The following is a 21,941-nucleotide window of genomic DNA, read 5'->3' on the forward strand; positions in this document are numbered from 1 at the left end:
TTCCTTCTAGCCATCACTTTCAGCAAGAAGAATGTCTGAATTACAGGCCCTCATGGCAGTGGAGCCCTTCATTATTTTCCATGCAGACAGGGTTTCCCTCAGGACCAGTCCTTTCTTTATGCCCAAGGTGGTGTCTAGTGTGGCCCTTAATCAGTCCATTCATTTGCCTACATTTTTCCCGAATCCACAAAACAAAGGAGAACGAATACTGCACTCTTTGAACGTGCACAGACAACTTAGATTTTATTTGGACAGGGCTAAGCCTCTCAGAAAATCTGAGCAGCTGCTAGTTAACTTTACTGCAGGGGCAGAGGGGAAGGCCATTTCAAATCAAACCATTTCCAAATGGATAGCCAATTGCATTCATTTCTGCTATAAGCACAATGGAAAACCTACCCCACAGGGGATAAGATCACATTCCACCAGGGCTGCATCTACCTCTACAGCCTTTCTCATAGGTGTCCCTACCAGGGACATACTAGAAGCTGCTACCTGGACCTCTGGTACATACCTTCACCAAGCATTACCACATGCTTATTTTTTCTAAATCCAGGGCTGGTTTTGCCACTGCAGTCTTGCAGGGCTTAATAGCTGGCCCTAATGCTCTTTAACTTCCTCCTCCCTTCCTTAGCTTTGGGAATCAACCCAAATGTGATGACTGCAACCGTGAAACACGAAGAACATAGTACAGTTGTTTGCACTTACCATAAATGTAGATGTTTGAGTGTATTCACTGTTGCAATCCTGGTTACCCTCCCTCCAGCCCCCTGACTTCTCTTGACTCTACCTTTCCTTCTTGTTTGGTGTATTTAAGCTTTCTGGTGTATTTGCTTTTTGTTGGAGGGATGCCATAACATACAATTGCTTCCCTTTGGGGGGCACCTGACATCTGGGGCAAGAAAAACTGATGTAATAGCATCAGCTGCATGTTTTATACCCCTGACGACCTGACGTCATGGAAGAAGAGACAGCATCCGATGCAGGAATCCAAGACTCTGGTATTCAGGCCAGCTGAGGGCTACCTGCAGGCAGATAACCCAAATGTGATGACTGCAACAGTGAATACACTCGAACATCTACATTTATGGTAAGTGTACACAACTGTACTTTCACATTTGTGTCGCTGCTCTGACTGTATGCATGCCACATTCACGTCTGCCACTGCACTTATTGTTCACAGACCTTGTTCACATTTTTCTCAGGGCACAGTTGTCAGTGTATGCAAACCATTTTCACATTTCTGTCACTACACTCTCACTGTATGCATGCCATATTCACTTTTCTGTGACTGCACTGATATTTTCACTTACAAAAAATCAAAAATGCTCTTCTGTCATTACTGGGCATTGTTTGACTTTTGCTGCCAAATGTATACGAATGCCATTCTGAGTTGTAACACCTGAAATCCAAGGTGTAATATGCCCTGCGTTTTCTGTTTGTTTGTTTTTTTTTTAAACCTTTAGCAAAAAATGTAATATTTTTAAAACAGGCACTAAAATATAAATATACATGTTTTATTAACTGCATTTTTTTGTTTCCATGCAGGATTCAGTGATAAGTTCCTTGGAGAGAGATTTTGCTTTGCAGTGCCAGATAACGGAGGCAGCCCGGCGTCTTGCACATGAACCTCATCTTAGCAAACACATTAAAAAACAGCGGAAGAATGCAGTTGTGAAGGAAGAGAAGAAACTGAGAGACCTGGAGCATACCTTAAATGATCACCGGGTTAAAGCTGGGCACAAACCCTTGACAAGAATAAGTCGCATCCTAGCAGAAGGTTGGTCTCTGGAACTGATTTGTAATAATGTCTGTGAATCTAAAAGTGCAGCTTTTGAAATTATCAGAACATTGCAAATGGCTTTCTGTTTGCAGTGATTTAAGCTATTAGATGTAGACTGGTCATAACATTAAATGTCTAAGATACGGACGTGATGCTGCAAAGAAAAAAAAGGTTCCATAAAACAGTATAACACTGTTAAGCTAAGACAGATAATCCCACCACTCTCACCACTGAGGGTTTTCATCCTGTGATGAAATTCCTCTCCCTTCCCATCAAAGACTGTTAAAAAAAACTGTTTCCCATTCCTCCTTGGTGGCTCGACAGGTCTGGGCTCTGTAATTGAACTCAGGTCACATGGGTTACAGTTCAGGCTTCACCCTTTTGTACATAAAGCTTGCAGTAGAAAATAAAGCGCTGATATCTGTGTCTGAATCTAAAATGTGGAAGTCAGATGAGATGGACTTGTAAAGAGGTACTTAATTGGAATTATGGTGGATAGCAGTGTCCTTCATGTGGTGGTTAGTAATTCAGGGTATATTTGTTTGAGTAGTTTGTCTGCTATTTCTTAAGGAATATCCTGTACTAACAAAAATACATGGATGAGTAGTCATTGTCTTTACTAAGTGGAGCTGTTGAACGTGTTAACATGGTAAAACATTTATAACATGCTTAATATAGCAAAAACAGAGGAAGGAAATGTGTGTGAACCTGTAAGTTTATAATACCCACACATTTTAAACCAGATGGCCATGTGATAACAGTTTGTTGCCAGAAAAAGCTGCATAGAGGCTGATACAGTCATAGTATACCACAATGAATGGTAGGCCATGTCTGGTGTATCCAAAAAGAACCACAGTTGTAACAAAGCACCAAAATCCAAGATAAATCCAAATAACAACGACAGTTGAGTACACAAATAAACCTTTATAACAAGACAAAGCTTTCAGGTTAACAAACCCTTTCTCAATGTATGACAACAGGTATATTTAACACGCCCATATATATACACATATAAAATAATCATGTGACTTGCAGCCATAATCACATGATTCAGATACAAAATTTCAATCATAAATAATTAAGCTATCCCTAAAAAAAATTTTGAAAAAAAACATTTACTCTACACAATAAAATAAACATTCATTTTAATTTAGTCTGTTGTATCCTATTTAAAACAGGTTTTAAAGATAACGCTGCATTTAGACCAGGGGGTGTGTCAGCAGAAAATCTTAATATCCACTCATATTCTTTTAGGTCCAAAAAATTGGATAAATCACCTCCCCTAGTTGTTGCTAAACACAATCTATTACTCTAAATTTAAAATAGTGTTTAATTCCATGGGATTGTATATGTCTTGACAGTGCATTATTTTCATTGTTATGCTTTATATTGGATCTATGTTCTATTATTCGTTCTTTAAGCCTTCTAGTGGTCTTGCCTACATAAAATGAAGAGCAAGTTTGGCAAGTTGCAAGATAAACTACATTACTAGTGGCACAAGTGGCATAGCCATGAAAATTATATTCCTTCCCTGATGTAGGGTGTACAAAAATACTACCTCTTGTTGCATCTGCAACAATATCACCACAACTAGTACAGTTATGGCATGGATAGGTACCCTGTTTATTGCTTATCTCAGGATTGGGCTTTGTCTTAACAAAGTCCTTATATCCTAACAAGCTTTTCAAAGTACGCATGTTTCTATATCTAAAATAGGGTTTATCACCCACTATCAGACGAATATCGTCCTGTGCTAGTAGTATCTTCCAGTACTTGCTTATTATTTTTCTAATTATATCAGATTGTGTATTATATGTAGTTAGAAATCTTAATTTGTTTTCTTGCCTAGTAGGCATTATTATATCATCTTCTCCAAAGGACTTATTAAAAATAGAACTAAACTCCCCATCCCTATGTGTTAATATATAATTCTTGGTACTTATCAGTAGATCCTCAGGGTATCCACTATTTTTAAATTCTTCATATGTTTCATTCAACTGTTCTAAAAAGACCTCATATTTTGAGTTAAGTCTACTTACTCTGGCCATTTGTGCTTTAACTATGCCCTTAAAGACATGAGATGCATGCATGCTAGTTGCATGTAAGTATCTACCTGCCGCTACTTCCTTTTTAAACACAGATGTGTTCAAGTCATTTTCTTGTTTAACTATTGTCACATCTAAGAAGTTTATATTTGTAATCGATATCTCCACCTTAAACTTCAAAAAATCAGTAGAATTATTCAAAAACTGAACAAAGTCCATACGCTCAGTTTGATTACCCTTCCACAAAACAAAACAATCGTCCACGAACCTTTGATAAAAAACAATGTTATCATTTAGAAATATTTCACCTTCAGTTATACATTCCTTCTCCCATTGATATAGGACTATATTAGCGTACGTATTCGCAACTGGTGTTCCCATTGCTACTCCCGTTTGTTGCAAATAGTAGTTACCATCAAAAAGGAAGACATTATTTCTCAACACTAATTCAAGTAACATACATAAATTTTCTATATGCCTAGTAGTATAATTAGAACATTGTGTTAAAAAACTTCTTATAGATTCCAACCCATATTCATTTGGGATTACTGTGAACAATGAATTAATATCCATGGTCACCATGTACACATCACTAATATTAATATTTAGATTTTGTAATCTCATACATTTCTTTAATTTTATCAAAAAATCTGATGTGTCCTTTAGTACTGTACTACATTTACTTAATAGGGGTTGCAACTGCTTTTGTAAATATAGGGATATCGGTTCTGTAATCCAGCCTATGCCAGATACTATAGGCCTCATCGGTGGATTGTCCATGGATTTATGCACTTTAGGAATCCCATACAATTGTGGAATTACTGGGCAAGGTACTGTAAAGAAGTGAAAAAGATCTAATGTTATGTCATTAGACAACTGAAGTTCATACACACACATGTTCACGTAACTTATGCATTTTTTGACATCTATTAAAGATATACACTTGAAAGCTGTTCTATCATCCAATAACAACATTATGGCTTGATTATATTTACATCTATCCATAATAATAACTGAACCTCCTTTGTCTGCTTGTTTCAATATAATGTCCGTATTATCTATGAGATTATTTAATGCCATGTGTTCCGGATATGTAATATTAAAAGGTTTATACTTTCTCTTACTTTCATAAGCTTGCCTTATATCATATTCACATTGATTGTAAAACGCTATTAGAACAGGTGGGCAACATGGCATAAAAGTACTACGCCTCTTGCAGGAACTAATATCATATTCATTGTTTTTAAAAATTAGCTTCAAAGCTATAGCTCTAATGAATAATCTTAAGTCAGTCAGTACCTTTACCAGGTCTTCAGTACGAGTTGGTACCCCTATTAAGTAAATGTAGTACAGTACTAAAGGACACATCAGATTTTTTGATAAAATTAAAGAAATGTATGAGATTACAAAATCTAAATATTAATATTAGTGATGTGTACATGGTGACCATGGATATTAATTCATTGTTCACAGTAATCCCAAATGAATATGGGTTGGAATCTATAAGAAGTTTTTTAACACAATGTTCTAATTATACTACTAGGCATATAGAAAATTTATGTATGTTACTTGAATTAGTGTTGAGAAATAATGTCTTCCTTTTTGATGGTAACTACTATTTGCAACAAACGGGAGTAGCAATGGGAACACCAGTTGCGAATACGTACGCTAATATAGTCCTATATCAATGGGAGAAGGAATGTATAACTGAAGGTGAAATATTTCTAAATGATAACATTGTTTTTTATCAAAGGTTCGTGGACGATTGTTTTGTTTTGTGGAAGGGTAATCAAACTGAGCTTATGGACTTTGTTCAATTTTTGAATAATTCTACTGATTTTTTGAAGTTTAAGGTGGAGATATCGATTACAAATATAAACTTCTTAGATGTGACAATAGTTAAACAAGAAAATGACTTGAACACATCTGTGTTTAAAAAGGAAGTAGCGGCAGGTAGATACTTACATGCAACTAGCATGCATGCATCTCATGTCTTTAAGGGCATAGTTAAAGCACAAATGGCCAGAGTAAGTAGACTTAACTCAAAATATGAGGTCTTTTTAGAACAGTTGAATGAAACATATGAAGAATTTAAAAATAGTGGATACCCTGAGGATCTACTGATAAGTACCAAGAATTATATATTAACACATAGGGATGGGGAGTTTAGTTCTATTTTTAATAAGTCCTTTGAGAAGATGATATAATAATGCCTACTAGGCAAGAAAACAAATTAAGATTTCTAACTACATATAATACACAATCTGATATAATTAGAAAAATAATAAGCAAGTACTGGAAGATACTACTAGCACAGGACGATATTCGTCTGATAGTGGGTGATAAACCCTATTTTAGATATAGAAACATGCGTACTTTGAAAAGCTTGTTAGGATATAAGGACTTTGTTAAGACAAAGCCCAATCCTGAGATAAGCAATAAACAGGGTACCTATCCATGCCATAACTGTACTAGTTGTGGTGATATTGTTGCAGATGCAACAAGAGGTAGTATTTTTGTACACCCTACATCAGGGAAGGAATATAATTTTCATGGCTATGCCACTTGTGCCACTAGTAATGTAGTTTATCTTGCAACTTGCCAAACTTGCTCTTCATTTTATGTAGGCAAGACCACTAGAAGGCTTAAAGAACGAATAATAGAACATAGATCCAATATAAAGCATAACAATGAAAATAATGCACTGTCAAGACATATACAATCCCATGGAATTAAACACTATTTTAAATTTAGAGTAATAGATTGTGTTTTAGCAACAACTAGGGGAGGTGATTTATCCAATTTTTTGGACCTAAAAGAATATGAGTGGATATTAAGATTTTCTGCTGACACACCCCCTGGTCTAAATGCAGCGTTATCTTTAAAACCTGTTTTAAATAGGATACAACAGACTAAATTAAAATGAATGTTTATTTTATTGTGTAGAGTAAATGTTTTTTTTTTTAATTTTTTTTAGGGATAGCTTAATTATTTATGATTGAAATTTTGTATCTGAATCATGTGATTATGGCTGCAAGTCACATGATTATTTTATATGTGTATATATATGGGCGTGTTAAATATACCTGTTGTCATACATTGAGAAAGGGTTTGTTAACCTGAAAGCTTTGTCTTGGTATCCAAAAAGAACTCATCAGTTTCTGTTCACCAGGAGGTAATAACTGTACACTAAATGAAGCTGTGGTTAACAGGAAAGAACTTATATTTAAGAGAAAGCCCTGTCTGTCATACATGTGACTATTTGTCAACAGCTGGCTGCTTGATTCACATTTGTCTAGACAAAATCTACAACTCTGTCAGGCTATTCTGAGGAATTGCCTTATCTATGAACTTTTGTTATCCATGGCAAATCTGATTAAATGCAGAGTCAGTGAATCTGAGCAGGATGATCACCATCCTTTAACACTGTAAGGGTGGTATTCACACAGTAGTCTTGTCCACTTTTCTAGAAATATAGAAATATGGGATGTGGGAGTTGAACAGGCAGAAGACTTAGTAGGACATTCTGGATTCCGATTTTGTGGACTGTGCAAGTGAAACCTAAGTGATGTTGGACACCAAGCTTTCTGCTAGATGCAGGAAACACAATGTTGGATGTGGCAGTGTGATGGTAACTCTAGTAAAATGTACCTTTGGGAGGGAGATACAAACACAAAGCATCAAATAGTTGATAAATGGCTTCCATTAGAGAACCTGTTGCCAAACCACAGTAGCTGCATCTTCATAATCTAGTTCGATGACAATTTAATTCTTGTTTCACATAGATGTTCATCGTGCATTACAGCTGCAGAAATTACATCTGGGTTTTCAGCCGGCAGGCGGTCCCTCGGTCGGCCGAATTCCAAAGTCTTGGTCCGGCGTCGGTTGTTGTCGCGTACTGTTCTGACTTCAGGAAGGCTAGAGTATAAAAGACACAGCCGACGCCATCTTCTCCAGTCTTTTTTGCCGCGCGGTGCCCGAAGCAGAAGCAGTTCGCAAGTGCCGGTCGGCCAGCTCCTGAATTACGAAAGAATTTCGGAACCGAATTCTTCATTAAAGCTAAGTACCCCGTTGGGGAACCTTTTCTTGCCTCAGACCGATGTCAGAAAAAGTTAATAATTGTATTTCTTGTGGGAAGCAAATACCGCATAAGGATTTCCATTCCCTTTGCATACCTTGTTTGGGCCCAGACCACGGCGCCTCGGGCTGCCGCTTTGTGCTACCTTCAATAAACGCACTATCAAGCGTCGGTGAGTTCGCCCAACACTATTTTGGCAAAGCGTTTAATTATAAAATGTCGTCGGATACTCCGACTACCGCTATGTCCAGAAAACGCAAAGAAAAGGACCGTCAGTCGAGAACTGCGGTCTCCACCGACACCACGCCAAACAAGCTCCACGTGGGCGGTTCTCAGTGAGACGCCTTTGCAGTCCCTGACTACCGGCGACACTCCCTCGGCGGGGTCTTCTGTACCTGAGACCGCTGGTTCTTCGGCCCTTTCCCAAACTACTACCGAAGCCCCTGTTCATGTCGAACCCACCAATGTGGATAGATCTACATCCACCCATGGTGTATTTAGGCCTTCATCTTCATTCTCCATCAAGGCCTTTACAAAAGCCAAATAAGCCAAGCATCTTTCTAGGCCTGCCTCACAAGGCCCAAGACCTGGGCCCACGCCTAAGAAGCACATGCTTAAAATGGCTGAAGACCTGATCACTCTTATCAGAGGCTCACAGGCCCCTTCGGACAAGAGACCCAGAGTAGAGGAGGATTCTCCTCCTTCCGACCAAGAATCCATGTTATCAGAACATTCTGATGCTGAAGAACAGTCTTATTCACCTTTTGAGGATTTGGATGCAGAGCAGTCCATTCCTTCTGTATCCCCCCCTGAGGATTTTTCCTTTGGGGAAACTTTACACTCCTTGAGGGAGCACTTCCATTGGGAAGGCCAAGACTTTTCAGACTCCAAGAAAAGACTTAGGGAATTTCTCTGGTTACCTCAGCATAGACCTCTGGCTATTCCTCCTGTTTTGGAGGTTTTGGATGATGTATACTCGGAGGCCTGTTTAAATCCTGATTCTCTGCCTCCTGCACCAGTTAAGCCGGATAGGTATTACAGAGTTCCTAATTCTCATCAGTTCCTCTATAAAGGCCATAATGCAGACCCTGAAACTATTTCTCAAGGCCCTAAAGGAATTAAGGCTTCCACGGCCAAGAATCCACTACCTACGGAAAGGGAATCTAGATCACTAGAAAGGTGGGGTAAGAAGGTTTACACCTCAGCCACCCTTGCCATGAGGGCCTTAAACTGCCAATTTCATATGATTAAATATCAGCAATTTCTGTTATCACAATTAAAAACAAAAATGTCACAACCTGAACAACCAGATTTAAAAGAGTTGCAGGATATGATGCATAGTGCTGAGCAAGTGGGCAAGCACACCTTACAATGTGGTTATGATGCACTAGAAGCCTCCAGCAGATCAGCCGCCACTGGAGCAGTCATTCGCAGACATGCATGGCTAAGGGAACAAAATCTTCCAGATCAGGTGAAAGCAAAAATTCTGGATGCACCGTTACATAAGGATGTTCTTTTTGGTGGTAATGCTGAGGATATTTTACGTAAAATGGAAGAAAAGGCAAAATCTATGCAAACTGTCAAAGCTTTCTTACAGGTTCAGCCACCAAGGTTCAGCAGGAATTGGCCGTCAAAAAACTGGTCCTTTCCAACCACTGACAAAGCCCAAAGGGGCAGATACAGGCAGACGGGTAGAGGACAACCCCAAGGATCCTACAGAGGCAGACAATGGCAATCACCAACACCAAGAAGTGGTGACGACAGTGCACAGCAGTACAGAAAGCAAACTCAATGACTCCCTCATTTCCATGCCAAACAGAATTCAACTGGCAGCACCTTTGGGAGGAAAACTGGCACTATTTGCAAACAATTGGCATATTGTCACAACAGACAAATGGATTCTGGACATAATAGACAGAGGCTACAAATTTCATTTCCACACTCTTCCAAAATGAGAGGCATGCCAAACCTACCACAAAATCAAAGGGTAGAGGCACAACTACAAATCGCAAAGCTCCTAAACATGAGGGCTATACAAAAGGTACCTACGCACCAACAAGCACAAGGTTTTATTCAAGGCTTTTTCTGGTGCCAAGAAAAGGAAGCGACTGGAGACCCATTCTGGACTTATCCATTCTCAACACATTTCTTCTAGTGCCAAAATTCAAGATGCTCACATTACAGCAACTCCTTCCCATGCTGGGCAAGGGGTTTTGGCTGGTAACATTGGACCTCAAGGAGGCATACCTGCATGTCCCAATCAGACAAAGTTGCAGAAGATACCTCAGATTTCTTGCAGGTTCAAATCACTATCAATTCTCTGCATTGCCCTTTGGCTTATCTACTGCGCCCAGAGTATTCACCAAGTGCCTGGCATCAGTGATTGCATACTGCAGACTTCAAGGGATACAAATTTACCCTTACCTGGACGACTGCCTGATCCAAGCGGACAGCAAACTCGTACTTCTCAAACATCTGGCATATGTGACACGCTTACTGCTTTCTCTGGGATACACCATCAACAAGGAGAAATCAAAAATAACACCCTCTCAGAAAATTACCTTCCTGGGTGCCAACTTGGACACAAACAGGCAGATGGCTTACCTAACAACAGAAAAACAAGGGCAACTATCTCATTACTTCAAAATGCTTGCAAAAAGTACCAGGCTTACTGCAAGGAAAATCCTGCAGGCTCTGGGATTCATGGCATCTTGCATTCTTCTAATCCCATGTGCAAAGCTGCACATGAGGAAACTGCAATGGTACCTAAAAAATCTATGGTCTCAACACAGTCACAGCTTAGAAGTGGAGATTCCAATAATTCCCTGTCTACAAAAGGAATTCATATGGTGGGCCCAAGCATGCCAAGTAAACAAAGGCCTCCCATTCTGCAAGCCTCAAGCTACACAAGTCATAACCACAGACGCCTCAGATTACGCCTGGGGGGCGCACATGAAGGACAGGGGCATTCAGGGCAGATGGCACAAAACAGAAAAGCACCTTCACATCAATCAAAAAGAAATGCTGGCAGTAATAAATGCAATTTCAGCGTTCAGAGAATTCCTGCATCCAGGACAGCTGCTAATAAGAACAGACAACACCACAGTAATGTGGTACATAAACAAACAAGGAGGGACTTATTCATACCCCTTGTGCAGATTAACCATGACTCTTTGGAATCTAGCTCTGGAAAGACAAATAGAACTCCAGGCTCAGTACCTACCAGGAATGGAAAACACACTGGCAGACACTCTGAGCAGGCATATGACAGACCCTCACGAATGGAAGCTACATCCACACGTATTCACAGAGATTGTTCAAGCGTGGGGAAGGCCAGACATAGACCTTTTTGCCTCCCACAAAAATCATCAATTAAAAAAGTTTTGTTCAAGGACCTTCCATCCAAAGGCTTGGAAAATGGACGCCCTTTCATTCACATGGACAGCTTGGACAGTTTATTCATTCCCACCACTACCTCTGCTGCCCAAGGTGCTTTTGAAAGCAAAGAACAGACAAGCCAAGGATGATACTGATTGCTCCAGATTGGCCGAGACAACATTGGTATCCACTATTGAGGAGCCTAACACACACTCCTCCGTGGCCCCTGCCTCTAACACCTCTACTGCTGACGCAGAACAATTTCAAAACTCTTCACAGTCAGCTGAAAACTCTCAGTCTAGCTTCATGGAAAATTCCTTAACTTCACATCAGGCACTACTCTCCAAAGAAGTGCAGGATGTCCTTTTGGAGGCTAGAAGACCATCTACAAGAAAAGCTTACTCCGCAAAATGGAAGCGGTTTTGCTGTTGGAATGAAGAACGAGGACAGGATCCTAGAAAATTAAACCTGCCTCAGATTTTACAGTACCTAACTGAACTTTTGAGCAAGGGACTTTCCTTTTCCTCAATCAAGATACATGCCTCAGCAATATCTGCAGAATTCAATATGGATCCTCCTTTATTCTCACACCCGCTACTGCGACAGTTCCTCAGAGGGGCTAAGAACATAAGGCCTCCAAGGAAACAACCAGTACCAGCTTGGGACCTTAACTATGTACTGGAAAAATTGACATTGCCTCCCTTTGAACCAGCTGCTTCAGCAGAATTACAATATTTGTCCTGGAAAACAGCTTTTCTCCTGGCCATCACTTCAGCTCGTAGGGTTTCTGAGTTACAGGCCCTCATGGCGGTGCAGCCATTCCTCATTTTCCATCAGGACAGGGTTTTCCTGCGTACTAACCCCTCCTTTATGCCTAAAGTAGTATCTAGGGTAGCCCTAAACCAGGCCATCCACCTTCCTACCTTCTACTCTAATCCTCAAAACAAAGGGGAGAGGCTGCTTCATTCTTTAGATATCCATAGGCAGCTACGTTACTACTTGGACAGAACCAAGTCATTCAGAAAATCAGATCAACTCCTAGTTTCCTATGCTGAGGGGGGTCAAGGGAAACCTGTAACTAAACAGACCATTTCCAAGTGGATTGGTCACTGCATACGCTTTTGTTATTCCCATCATGGAAAACTCGTACCTACTGGTATCAGATCACACTCCACTAGGGCCACAGCCACCTCTACAGCCTTCCTCAGAGGAGTGCCTACTAAGGATATCTTGGAGGCAGCCACTTGGAGTTCTGTACATACCTTCACAAAGCATTACCATCTGCCTTTATACTCCAGAACCAGAGCAGGCTTTGCCACTGCAGTTCTGCAGGGCATTCTAGCTCAACCCAGTTCCGTATAGTACCTACCACCCTATACATAGCTTTGGGATTCTACCCAGATGTAATTACTGCAGCTGTAATGCACGATGAACATAGTACAGTTTTGTACCTACCATAAATGTAGATGTTCGAGGGCTATTACAGCTGCAGTACAAGTTTCCCACCCTCCTTCCCCTCTTGGTAAGACCTTGGGGTTTGAATACCTATTCATACCTGCTGACTGGGTTATCCTACTATGTTTTATTTGCTTACTTTTGTGTATTACACTAATTTATGTATTGCCTTCCTTTTGGGGGCACCTGACATCGGGGGCAAGAAAGACTGAAGAAGATGGCGTCGGCTGTGTCTTTTATACTCTAGCCTTCCTGACGTCAGAAGAGTACGCGACAACAACCGACGCCGGACCAAGACTTTGGAATTCGGCCGACCGAGGGACCGCCTGCCGGCTGAAAACCCAGATGTAATTACTGCAGCTGTAATAGCCCTCGAACATCTACATTTATGGTAGGTACAAAACTGTACTTTATGAGAGCTGTATGCTTTCCTTCACCAAGGAAGGTGAATCATAGTTCCCAAAGTGAATATTAAAGCTGACAGGTTTTTTCATAGACATGATGGCACAAAAATTGCATGGGAGGAAGCATTCATATACTCCTGTCTGCACAGATACCATAAAATATGCTGGTAAACCTGTTTTTACCCTCTATCTGCCAAAAGGATTTCATCAGAAAATTGGACTGCAAGCTGTATTCTGCAATACAGACATTAGAGCTTACTTTAAACATTTACTTGTTTATGTATGCATGTTTGTATGTATATATGTATTTATTCTTTATTGACTGGATTAGTCCTATTAGGGATAGTGGCCTCTTTTCAAGGCAGACCCGAGACGGTATTTATGCTACTGGTGGAAATTTGGCCTGAGCATTGGGTGGTTTCTCCTACAGTTTTTCAGTAGGTGTCGTGGGATCATTTACATCCAGTTGAGATACCACCAACTGAAGCTGATGGGACCTCAGGTTAACATCTCATCCAAAAGATGACATACTCCACCATGTGTGCAGCACTGCCCTCCCCTTATTCTGCACTGTGGTGTCAGCAAACAATCTTACTGGTGCAAGAATAGAACCCACACCCTTCTGCACCAAAAATGAGTGTGCTACTTGTTGCCATACAACTAACAAGGTATACAGACAGTATTTGTAATAAAAAGAATTTCCTATATTAGGCCTGCAGAATGATTTATTTTCCTACCATTTTCAGTCTGACTACCCAAGGTAGTGCAGCAGTTAGCGTTGCTGCCTCACAGCAAGAGGCTCTCTGGTTCGATTCTCAGCTGGTGTGCCTTCTGTGCGGAGTCCACATGTCCTCCCTGCAGTTGAGTGAGCTTTAAAGACATGTGGGTAGATGCGTGTACCTTCTTTGAAGGTTGGCGCCAGGCTGGCAACTCGACATCATAAAAACACCACTGCCATTCAGTCTGCAGATCGGTGATCAATTGTGGCAACCCCTAACTGGGATAAGCTTGGAAGACATTGCATTTATTTTCTGACTAGTTGGCTTTACTTGTGTTTAACATTCTGTTAAACATATTTTAAATGTTATTTTTATTTTATGTCTAGTGTTTCCCCTGTTCTCGCTGTTCAGCCACATTTTGGTCAGCCGTATTAGGACAATTTTTAGGTCCTTTTGCTGTTACATTCTGCCTCACCAACTGTCTCCCCATGCCTTTCCTCATTTGACCTCTTATAGGCTTTTCCCCCACAGATCCCCCACCCACCATGTATGACTTCAGGCTAATATATAAACAGCAACTTTTTTTCTGATTGTGATGTGTGTTTATAATCCATTTTGTCTTGTATCTGAAGTACTTTAAGGTATTATACTTTTTTAAGGCATTAGATTTCTAAGACTTTATTTGTAGATAAGTTATTGATTTAAGAAACCGGAAAATACTTCCTATAAAGAATCTTTGATATGTAATATTGTAACATTTGAGATGACTTAAGGAGTGACTAAAGACACTACCATGTGTATGGAACTTCCCTAGAACAGTTCCTTCAACATCCGCTAGCATAATGAGGCATACGTGTTTCAACATGTACTACCTTGTTTTCAGACGTTCTGGTAACATTCAGGGATGAGGAGAAAAACCTGTCAAGATTCTGTTACAACATCTGTATTTACACAACTCTTAAGAATTAAAACCTTGTTACTTGTGGGAGGGGAACTGCAAAACACACAGGCATAACACTGTGCTGAAAAGCAGCATTTGGTATCCGTAGTCATTTTTAATACTAAATAGATACTTTGTTGTTAAAACATGCTTCAGTTTTAAGACAAAGATTAGCAGGTAGAGAAGCACTGGTACATGAGCAAACAGCAAGCATTTATTTCTAGCATATTTGTCCATCTTTATAACATCTTCCAGAGCTTGCCTTGAGTGTGCAAGCCTAACAAAGTAGGCTGGTCATGACATATTTAACAGGTTCTACGCCTTGGAGAAAACCTGTAAAAAAATATATATATAAACTTAACTAGGGTGTGTAAGTGGACTGTCTCAGTTTCAGGGCGGTGACCATACAGGTTGTCCTTGCAAGAGGTATGCCTGAGCTATAAGTTCAGCCACTGAGTGAACTGGCTAGGAAGATGGTACTGTTTTGTTGTAAAACTGGGTAGAGGGACATCATCTGTTAAAAGTTTTAAATTGCAGCACGTGACAGAGTGAACTATTTACAATGTAATATGATGTCAAATTCTGGACAGTAGTAATAGTAAGGTGAAAGTGGTTGTCGTGATTCTGACAGTACTTTACACCTGGATGTGTAATTCCCCATGAGCTAGAGGTTCATATACCTGCAGGCTGTACACATTGTCGAAGCACTTTAGCATCTCATCCCACCAGTGAATGCAGTAGCCTCCATACAGTATTGAATAACTGTAACCAGAAAATGGAGAATATGTACAGGTAGAGAACCAGAGGTGTATGTAAGACAGAGAAAAAATGACAATAAGTCACATGGATGGATGAAGTGTGCTGCGTACAGGGAAACAGAGGATGAAAATCATACCACAGATAACTTTTTTTTCTCTTGGAGTTTTCTGTTTCTGTAGACTTTTCTTATCAAGGGCTTTCCTTTATCTGAATCATTGACCCAAAATACAGATTTTGATTTGCCTTGACCATACTAAATGCTGTCTGGCCTACATCTCTGTATTTGGCTCTGACCTTATGCTGAAGAGCATTTTTTAAATGTCTGGACAGAATGAATGAAACAGAGAAAACTAAATGCAGCACCTGTTGATATTTATTGAATAAAACTATTACTGTAGCTGTTAGCATCAGTTTAAATGTGTACAGTAAACAAAATATATTAGTTTTTTTTTTTTTTTTTTTTTTTTAAGTTTAACCTAACTTATAATGTAAGAGATGGTTCTAAGGGTCATGGTTTACCCTGTCCGTGGGTACTTATCAACCTTGGTTTCCATGGTGCCCAATACAGTCAGGAGGAACACTTCTTTATCAATATTGCTAGGCAGAGTTGCTTCCATTGATGATGTTATAACCTGGATTAGGCACTGTGAATAAAAACAAGGACACATGAATGAGACATACTTTACAATATTGTGGCAAACTATGAAGTTAATTTGTAAGCAACACTATAGTTTTCATAATAATTACTGTTTGTTTACACATCTTTGTCCTTTAGCCCTGTTAGGTTTCTTAGACTGTGCATCTCCCAAAAGTTGCTGTTTATTCTGCTAAGCATGTCAAATTTGGGAAACATTTATGTTTAGATAATGCTTGTTTATGAAGACTGCTTATGTATTTTCTCTGCATTTATTCATGCAGTTTTCATGAGTGCAGGATGTTTGTTGTATGTTTCTTTTCTGATGCCTAACTGAAAGAGCATTTTGAAACAGTACTGTTTAAAAACTAGTAACAAGACCACATGGCCACTGTGTATCATATTCTGAATTAATAAGGGAGTAATATGTACCTTCAATAAAACGTAAACTAGGGATTAGACAAAGCCAAATACACAAGAACCAATAAAGTGGCTTATCATGTCAAGCTCAGAAGTATGCCATTATACTGTAAACTGAAGTTTCATTTGTTGAAATGTAAAAGTTTGAGTGATAATGTGGGTGGTTATTTGACATGGTAGGTGTGTGGTGTTTTGCTTCTGAAAAGTGTCATTTTTGACAAACACAGATGTAAAAGGGTTAAACGGTACAAGATTGTTGCGTACAGAGGTCACATGACTATATAACAAGTCCCAGTGTAGCTTCCAGTATCTCTAGTCTCTACAGCTGCCAACCCACTTATATTAATTTTATTGTGGTGCAGGACCATTGTATGCTGTCCTTTGCACGCACAGCAATGTGACCCTGCTGGGACTAACTACAATATGTGTATGATATTCTGAGGACCATAATTGTGTTTCTCTAAAGAGTGAGTCTGTAAATGCTAATAACAGACAATATACTATGCCTGCTGTTATGGTACCTTGGAGTATATCAGCTTCTATGAGGAGCAGTAAATCTTGGAGTTATTCTGTATAAGTTGCAGAGGTGTGTGGGGTGTGCAGCACCACCCATGTCATGGTTACAGAAGCCCCCCTGAACTGCTTTAATTGTATTAGATATTCCCAGTATTTTCAGGAAATTGCACTTTATTTTTTGGAGCTGCATAACTTGCAATTGCCAATCTTGTACTTTTGATAGGAATCTGACTGTGGCAAAATTCCAGAAAAACTCCAAGATAGAGCTAGCAGAAAAGTTATCTCCTGCAAAGAGGAGGACTTGTCAAGAGACACCTCTTGGACACTGTATTTTTGACCTGCCTGTTTTTCTGTGTTAAAATAGGGATGCAAAAGAGGTTACTGGGAGTATGGTTCATTGTGTCTTAATGTATATGGCCAAAGGTACATTTGCTATTGCATAAAGAAAGTTTTTATTATTATTATTTCAGGAATCCATTGCCTGCCACCCCTCAGCCCTTTCATGACCAGATGAGCCCATTCATTCCCTCTGTTGGGCAAGAACCACTTGACCCCTTCATTCCCTTTCAGAGTAAGTACTGACCAAGGGATGCCATCATCCATGGTTTGCTTTACGGGCTCTAACCCCTAATACTCATGGCAGCCCATAGAGGCTGCTCATAATACTGGCCTCTGTACATACACACTACTGCTCATGCCTGGCTCCAGCTGCAGCATATGCTTCCTGGCAGCATACATCCCATCACAGCAAGAATGCTGCTGACGTAGTACCTTTGCACTGGCAGTACACCCAACAACCATTAGGTGTCAGCAGCAGCACTCTTTCCTCCCATACCTCTCCCCCCTCTAAGCACAAAAAAATCTGGGCAAAGCCTAAAATAATAGGGGCAGAGGCACAGAAATAGGAACCGGTTTCAATTATTACTCTAATAAACTTAGTTGCTAGAATAAAAGAATTTGCATTAGCATGCATTTTCTGAGGGATATGTAGTCTGAAACTCAAATATATGTCATTTAGTGATTCCAGTCCTTAGTGGTTTGCCAGAAAAATCCCAATTTTTTTAATGAACAGACAAAAAAACTATGAGGTAAAAATATGGGCATTCTGAAAATCTGACGAGTTGAGAGGCATAATCCTCACTCCCACAGTTGATGATGAGACAGCATCACGTGCTCACAGTGATCCTGACATTTTAGGGCTCCACCGACACTCCAGCTCGTAGTCATACTCGAGTGGGTCACAGTCAGGACGTTATCTTTCTATGGCATGAAGCTGTACATAAGAAAAGGAAAAATGAATGAATATGTTTGTCTAAGTCAGAGTAGGAATAGTGCTAATGAAAACCAGACAACACTTAACTGAGTTAAACTGGTAATAGAAACGTGACTGTTTTTGTCTGTCCACATTACAAATGAAATAGCGTACTTTGTTTTCCTAGATGTCTTTTGTGATCATATCCATCTAAGTCATAAGTTGGTACACCATTCATCCCACCTCCTAAGCAAAGCAATGTATGTGTTCACAGAGGGATGTATATCACATTGTTCAGATACAGTACTTCTGCAAGAGTTGCAAATAATTCCTGATGTTAAATCTATCGGCTTTAGAACATTTCAGGTAAGCATTACATTAAGCAGATGTGGGATGACTGTTGTAGGTCGTGAATTTTAATGTAGTTTTTGTAAGTTACAAGAGGAGTCGCATTGTAGTGTAGCTGAAAAAGATTGAACAAGAATGCAGTGTAAATGTCATCATCCTTAAGGCTGAGTCGGCCTTAAGAGGTCATTAGGACAAAGTGCTGATGTTAACAGCTTCTAGAACCAGCTCTGCCTTGTCTGTACATGAAGGCTTGTATAGTTCTTTTGGCAGATTCTGAGTCACTCTAGTTGCTGCCTGCCTCCCAGACACATGTGCATCACACACACACACACACACACACACACACACACACACACACACACACACACACCTCCCTACACACATCAGCTACAATGGCAGCACAGACAGTTTAACATTTTCACATTTTATATTCTTTTTTTTCTGACTCATTTGGGATGTGTTGCTTCAATTACTAAGGATTAAGGCCATAAAGAAGTATGCTGTGGATATGCCAGCCCTTGTACTAAGGCATCATTGTTTCAGTTTCTTGTGCTGCTGAAATACCACACCTCTTCTCGCATAAGCATTGTTAATTCCCCACACAGGTGTGTCTACTCAATTTTTGATCCTGTGGTGCTACTCTGTACTGGCAGTATCTGAGAAAAAAGTTGCTCCAATTACTTGACAGCTTGGATATTTTTATTTTCAATGCCTGTGACCACTCCCATACATTACAGAACATTTTAGGAAACGTGGCACTTTTATTTGATGCACCTTAATATTTGTCTGCACCTTCTGTTTTATGCCTTTTGTTAATGTTGGAGTGTCAGCGGTGGAATAGTTTGTGTCCCTCGTGATGGTATCTTTCTTTTCATTTCCTATGTGGATCCTGTTAGAGGCTTCTGAACAGTTTGTCACTGCAGTGTTTGTGAGAGGCTCCCCAGCTCTGTTTTGTTTTTACTAGTCATCTCTTAAGGTTACCTGTTACTGTAAATTGCATCTCCAGACATTTTTAGCCCTGACCGTTTAAAAACTTGTGTTCCTTTGTAGGTTCGCCTATCTGGTACTGGATAATGGTTAATTCCATTATATTGTTTTTCATAAAGTGAAGTTACTACAAGCTTTTCTCATTTAAATGACCTTACACTTACACATTTCTTTCACTTGGGAAGGCACTCCCTTCCCCTACACAAACACAGACACATACACACACCAATCACAAGGTTTCAACATTGTATCCCTTTGCTTAATGTAACCAATTGTGATGTTTTACATCCTCACAATTAGTTATAAAATGCACGGATTTCAGTCTGTTCAGTGGAATGAGGTCATGCAGTTAAGGTTTCCTTAACAGTGATATGATCATTCAAATGAAATTCCTTAACTGTTTATCTAATTAAACAATCCATACTGCCTTTTTCTTGGCTGTCTTACACAGATTATTAGATAAGGAATGGTAGGAATATCTTTGTCATTTATGGCCATTTAAATGTTTACAGTGAGTGTCACACTGCTACCAAAATGATTTCCTTCTCCATATTTGTTTTCCATAGACAAACAATTTTGAAAGGACTGAATCTGTACATCATGGATTGGAAGAGAAACTTATTTTTACCCAAAGCATTACTGTAACAGTCTTTCAGTATTATTTAGTTTTGTGGATTAAGATGAAACTATGGGACAGATTCAATAAAGCCTACACTGTGTGCACCAAGTGTACTGTAAGTGTAAAGAATGTCTTCAAGAATATTCTTATCACATTTTTGTGCTTTCTAGTCACACAGAAATATTACACTGTGTACATGTAGTCTACACTTTGCAGTAACCTGTATGAATCCCTGTCAATATTTAAAGTTACAAGAATATCAGTAGGAAAACTAAAATTAGGAGGAAGAAGGTATGAGTTATGTCTGTGTTGTCTGTTCACTCAGAATGGTGAACACTTAGTGTAGGCATTATTGAATCCTGGGGTATGTTTTAATTTGACACTTAAATTGCCTTGGTACATCATAACATTCAAATGTATCTGGTTTCTACCAAAACCACCAAATTCAGCATAGTGGGAATGATATGTGCAGTCCAAAAGCTTAGAAACTGAAAGCCACTTGTTGGCCTAATGGGGCAAATAAGGATTTCTGCATGTGCTTCAATGGTATGTTTACTAACATAAGTGCAAAGTTCAGGATACCATAGTCCACTGCTGTCGAAGGAAGCTTCACACCTTAAGCAAAAAGTCGCAGGTTACACGCCAAAACACTACAAATCCTGCATGCCCTTTCATGTCATATAGTTTGAGCTTGGAAGTTCATGGCTATTTCTTGAGCTGCTTCTGGGATTGGTACACTTTATACCAATTGCTAGAAGTTGAAGAGCATAGCCATCTAGACTCACTCCCAGCAGTAGCAGTCATGTTTTTTTGAACCTGGAGCTGACTGCAGTCTGTGTGTTTGTCTATATTATCAATGCTTCACTCTTTAGCATGCTGTGCCTCCTTAATTTTTGTTTTGGTGTATGTTTTAAATGATTTGTAACCTATGAAATATTTATTGTCAATCTTCTCTTAATATTCAAAACCATTTGGACTAGGCAATTATGAATGTAACACTAGTAAATATTATGTGTTTTAAGGCTTAACACCAGCTAAAAAATTGCAGTGACTTTGTTTTATGGGCCAGACCATGTAAATTCCAGTTCATAGCTCATAGCAAACTAGTTGGGTCAAATTTACCTTTCCTGTCAACAGTTTCAAACTCGCTATGTCCCAGAGTCATATTCTTAGAGTTTCAGGTTTGTTGTAGAAATTAGTTTTGGTATGATGTGCAGCAGACAGTATAAGATGATGGTTAGAATGTTAGTTTGCAAGATAGATTTGACAACCAAACCAAATGACACCAAACATTTGGCAAGCCATTCAAATAGCTGTTGACTAAAGCTGCTCTGGGTTGAGCCGAGAATGTCTAAACCTAATGTGACCAGAGAGTATTATAGGTCACATGAGATGGGCCCCAAAGCAAAACATCTAACAATTTTTTGAGGTAGGCAATGGTAACAATGGATTTCTAGACAACATTTTCTCATGTGCAGTCATCTAGTGGCATCTTGAAACAGAACTGTTATTCAGCACTATACTAGGCTTTTAGCCACCTTTGTCTTAAAAAACTGCCATAAACATTCAGTAGTACATTTTGTTAACATTTTACATGCAGACTTATT

At 39.5% G+C, this 21,941-nt stretch overlaps 1 protein-coding gene across 3 annotated transcripts in view; it reads left to right on the forward strand.

The window, feature by feature from the left end:
- The window catches only part of INAVA (innate immunity activator), a 301,511-nt gene that overhangs the window by 158,540 nt on the left and 121,030 nt on the right, over nt 1-21,941 (forward strand). For all 3 annotated transcript variants that reach the window (XM_044076668.1, XM_044076665.1, XM_044076666.1), the window contains exon 5: nt 1,546-1,777. In XM_044076668.1, the coding sequence (XP_043932603.1) occupies nt 1,546-1,777 (232 nt within the window). The remainder of the gene's footprint in view (nt 1-1,545; nt 1,778-21,941) is intronic.

Source organism: Protopterus annectens, chromosome 7.part0, assembly GCF_019279795.1.
Source record: "Protopterus annectens isolate FY-2018-M chromosome 7.part0, PAN1.0, whole genome shotgun sequence".
NCBI classification, from domain to species: domain Eukaryota; kingdom Metazoa; phylum Chordata; order Ceratodontiformes; family Protopteridae; genus Protopterus; species Protopterus annectens.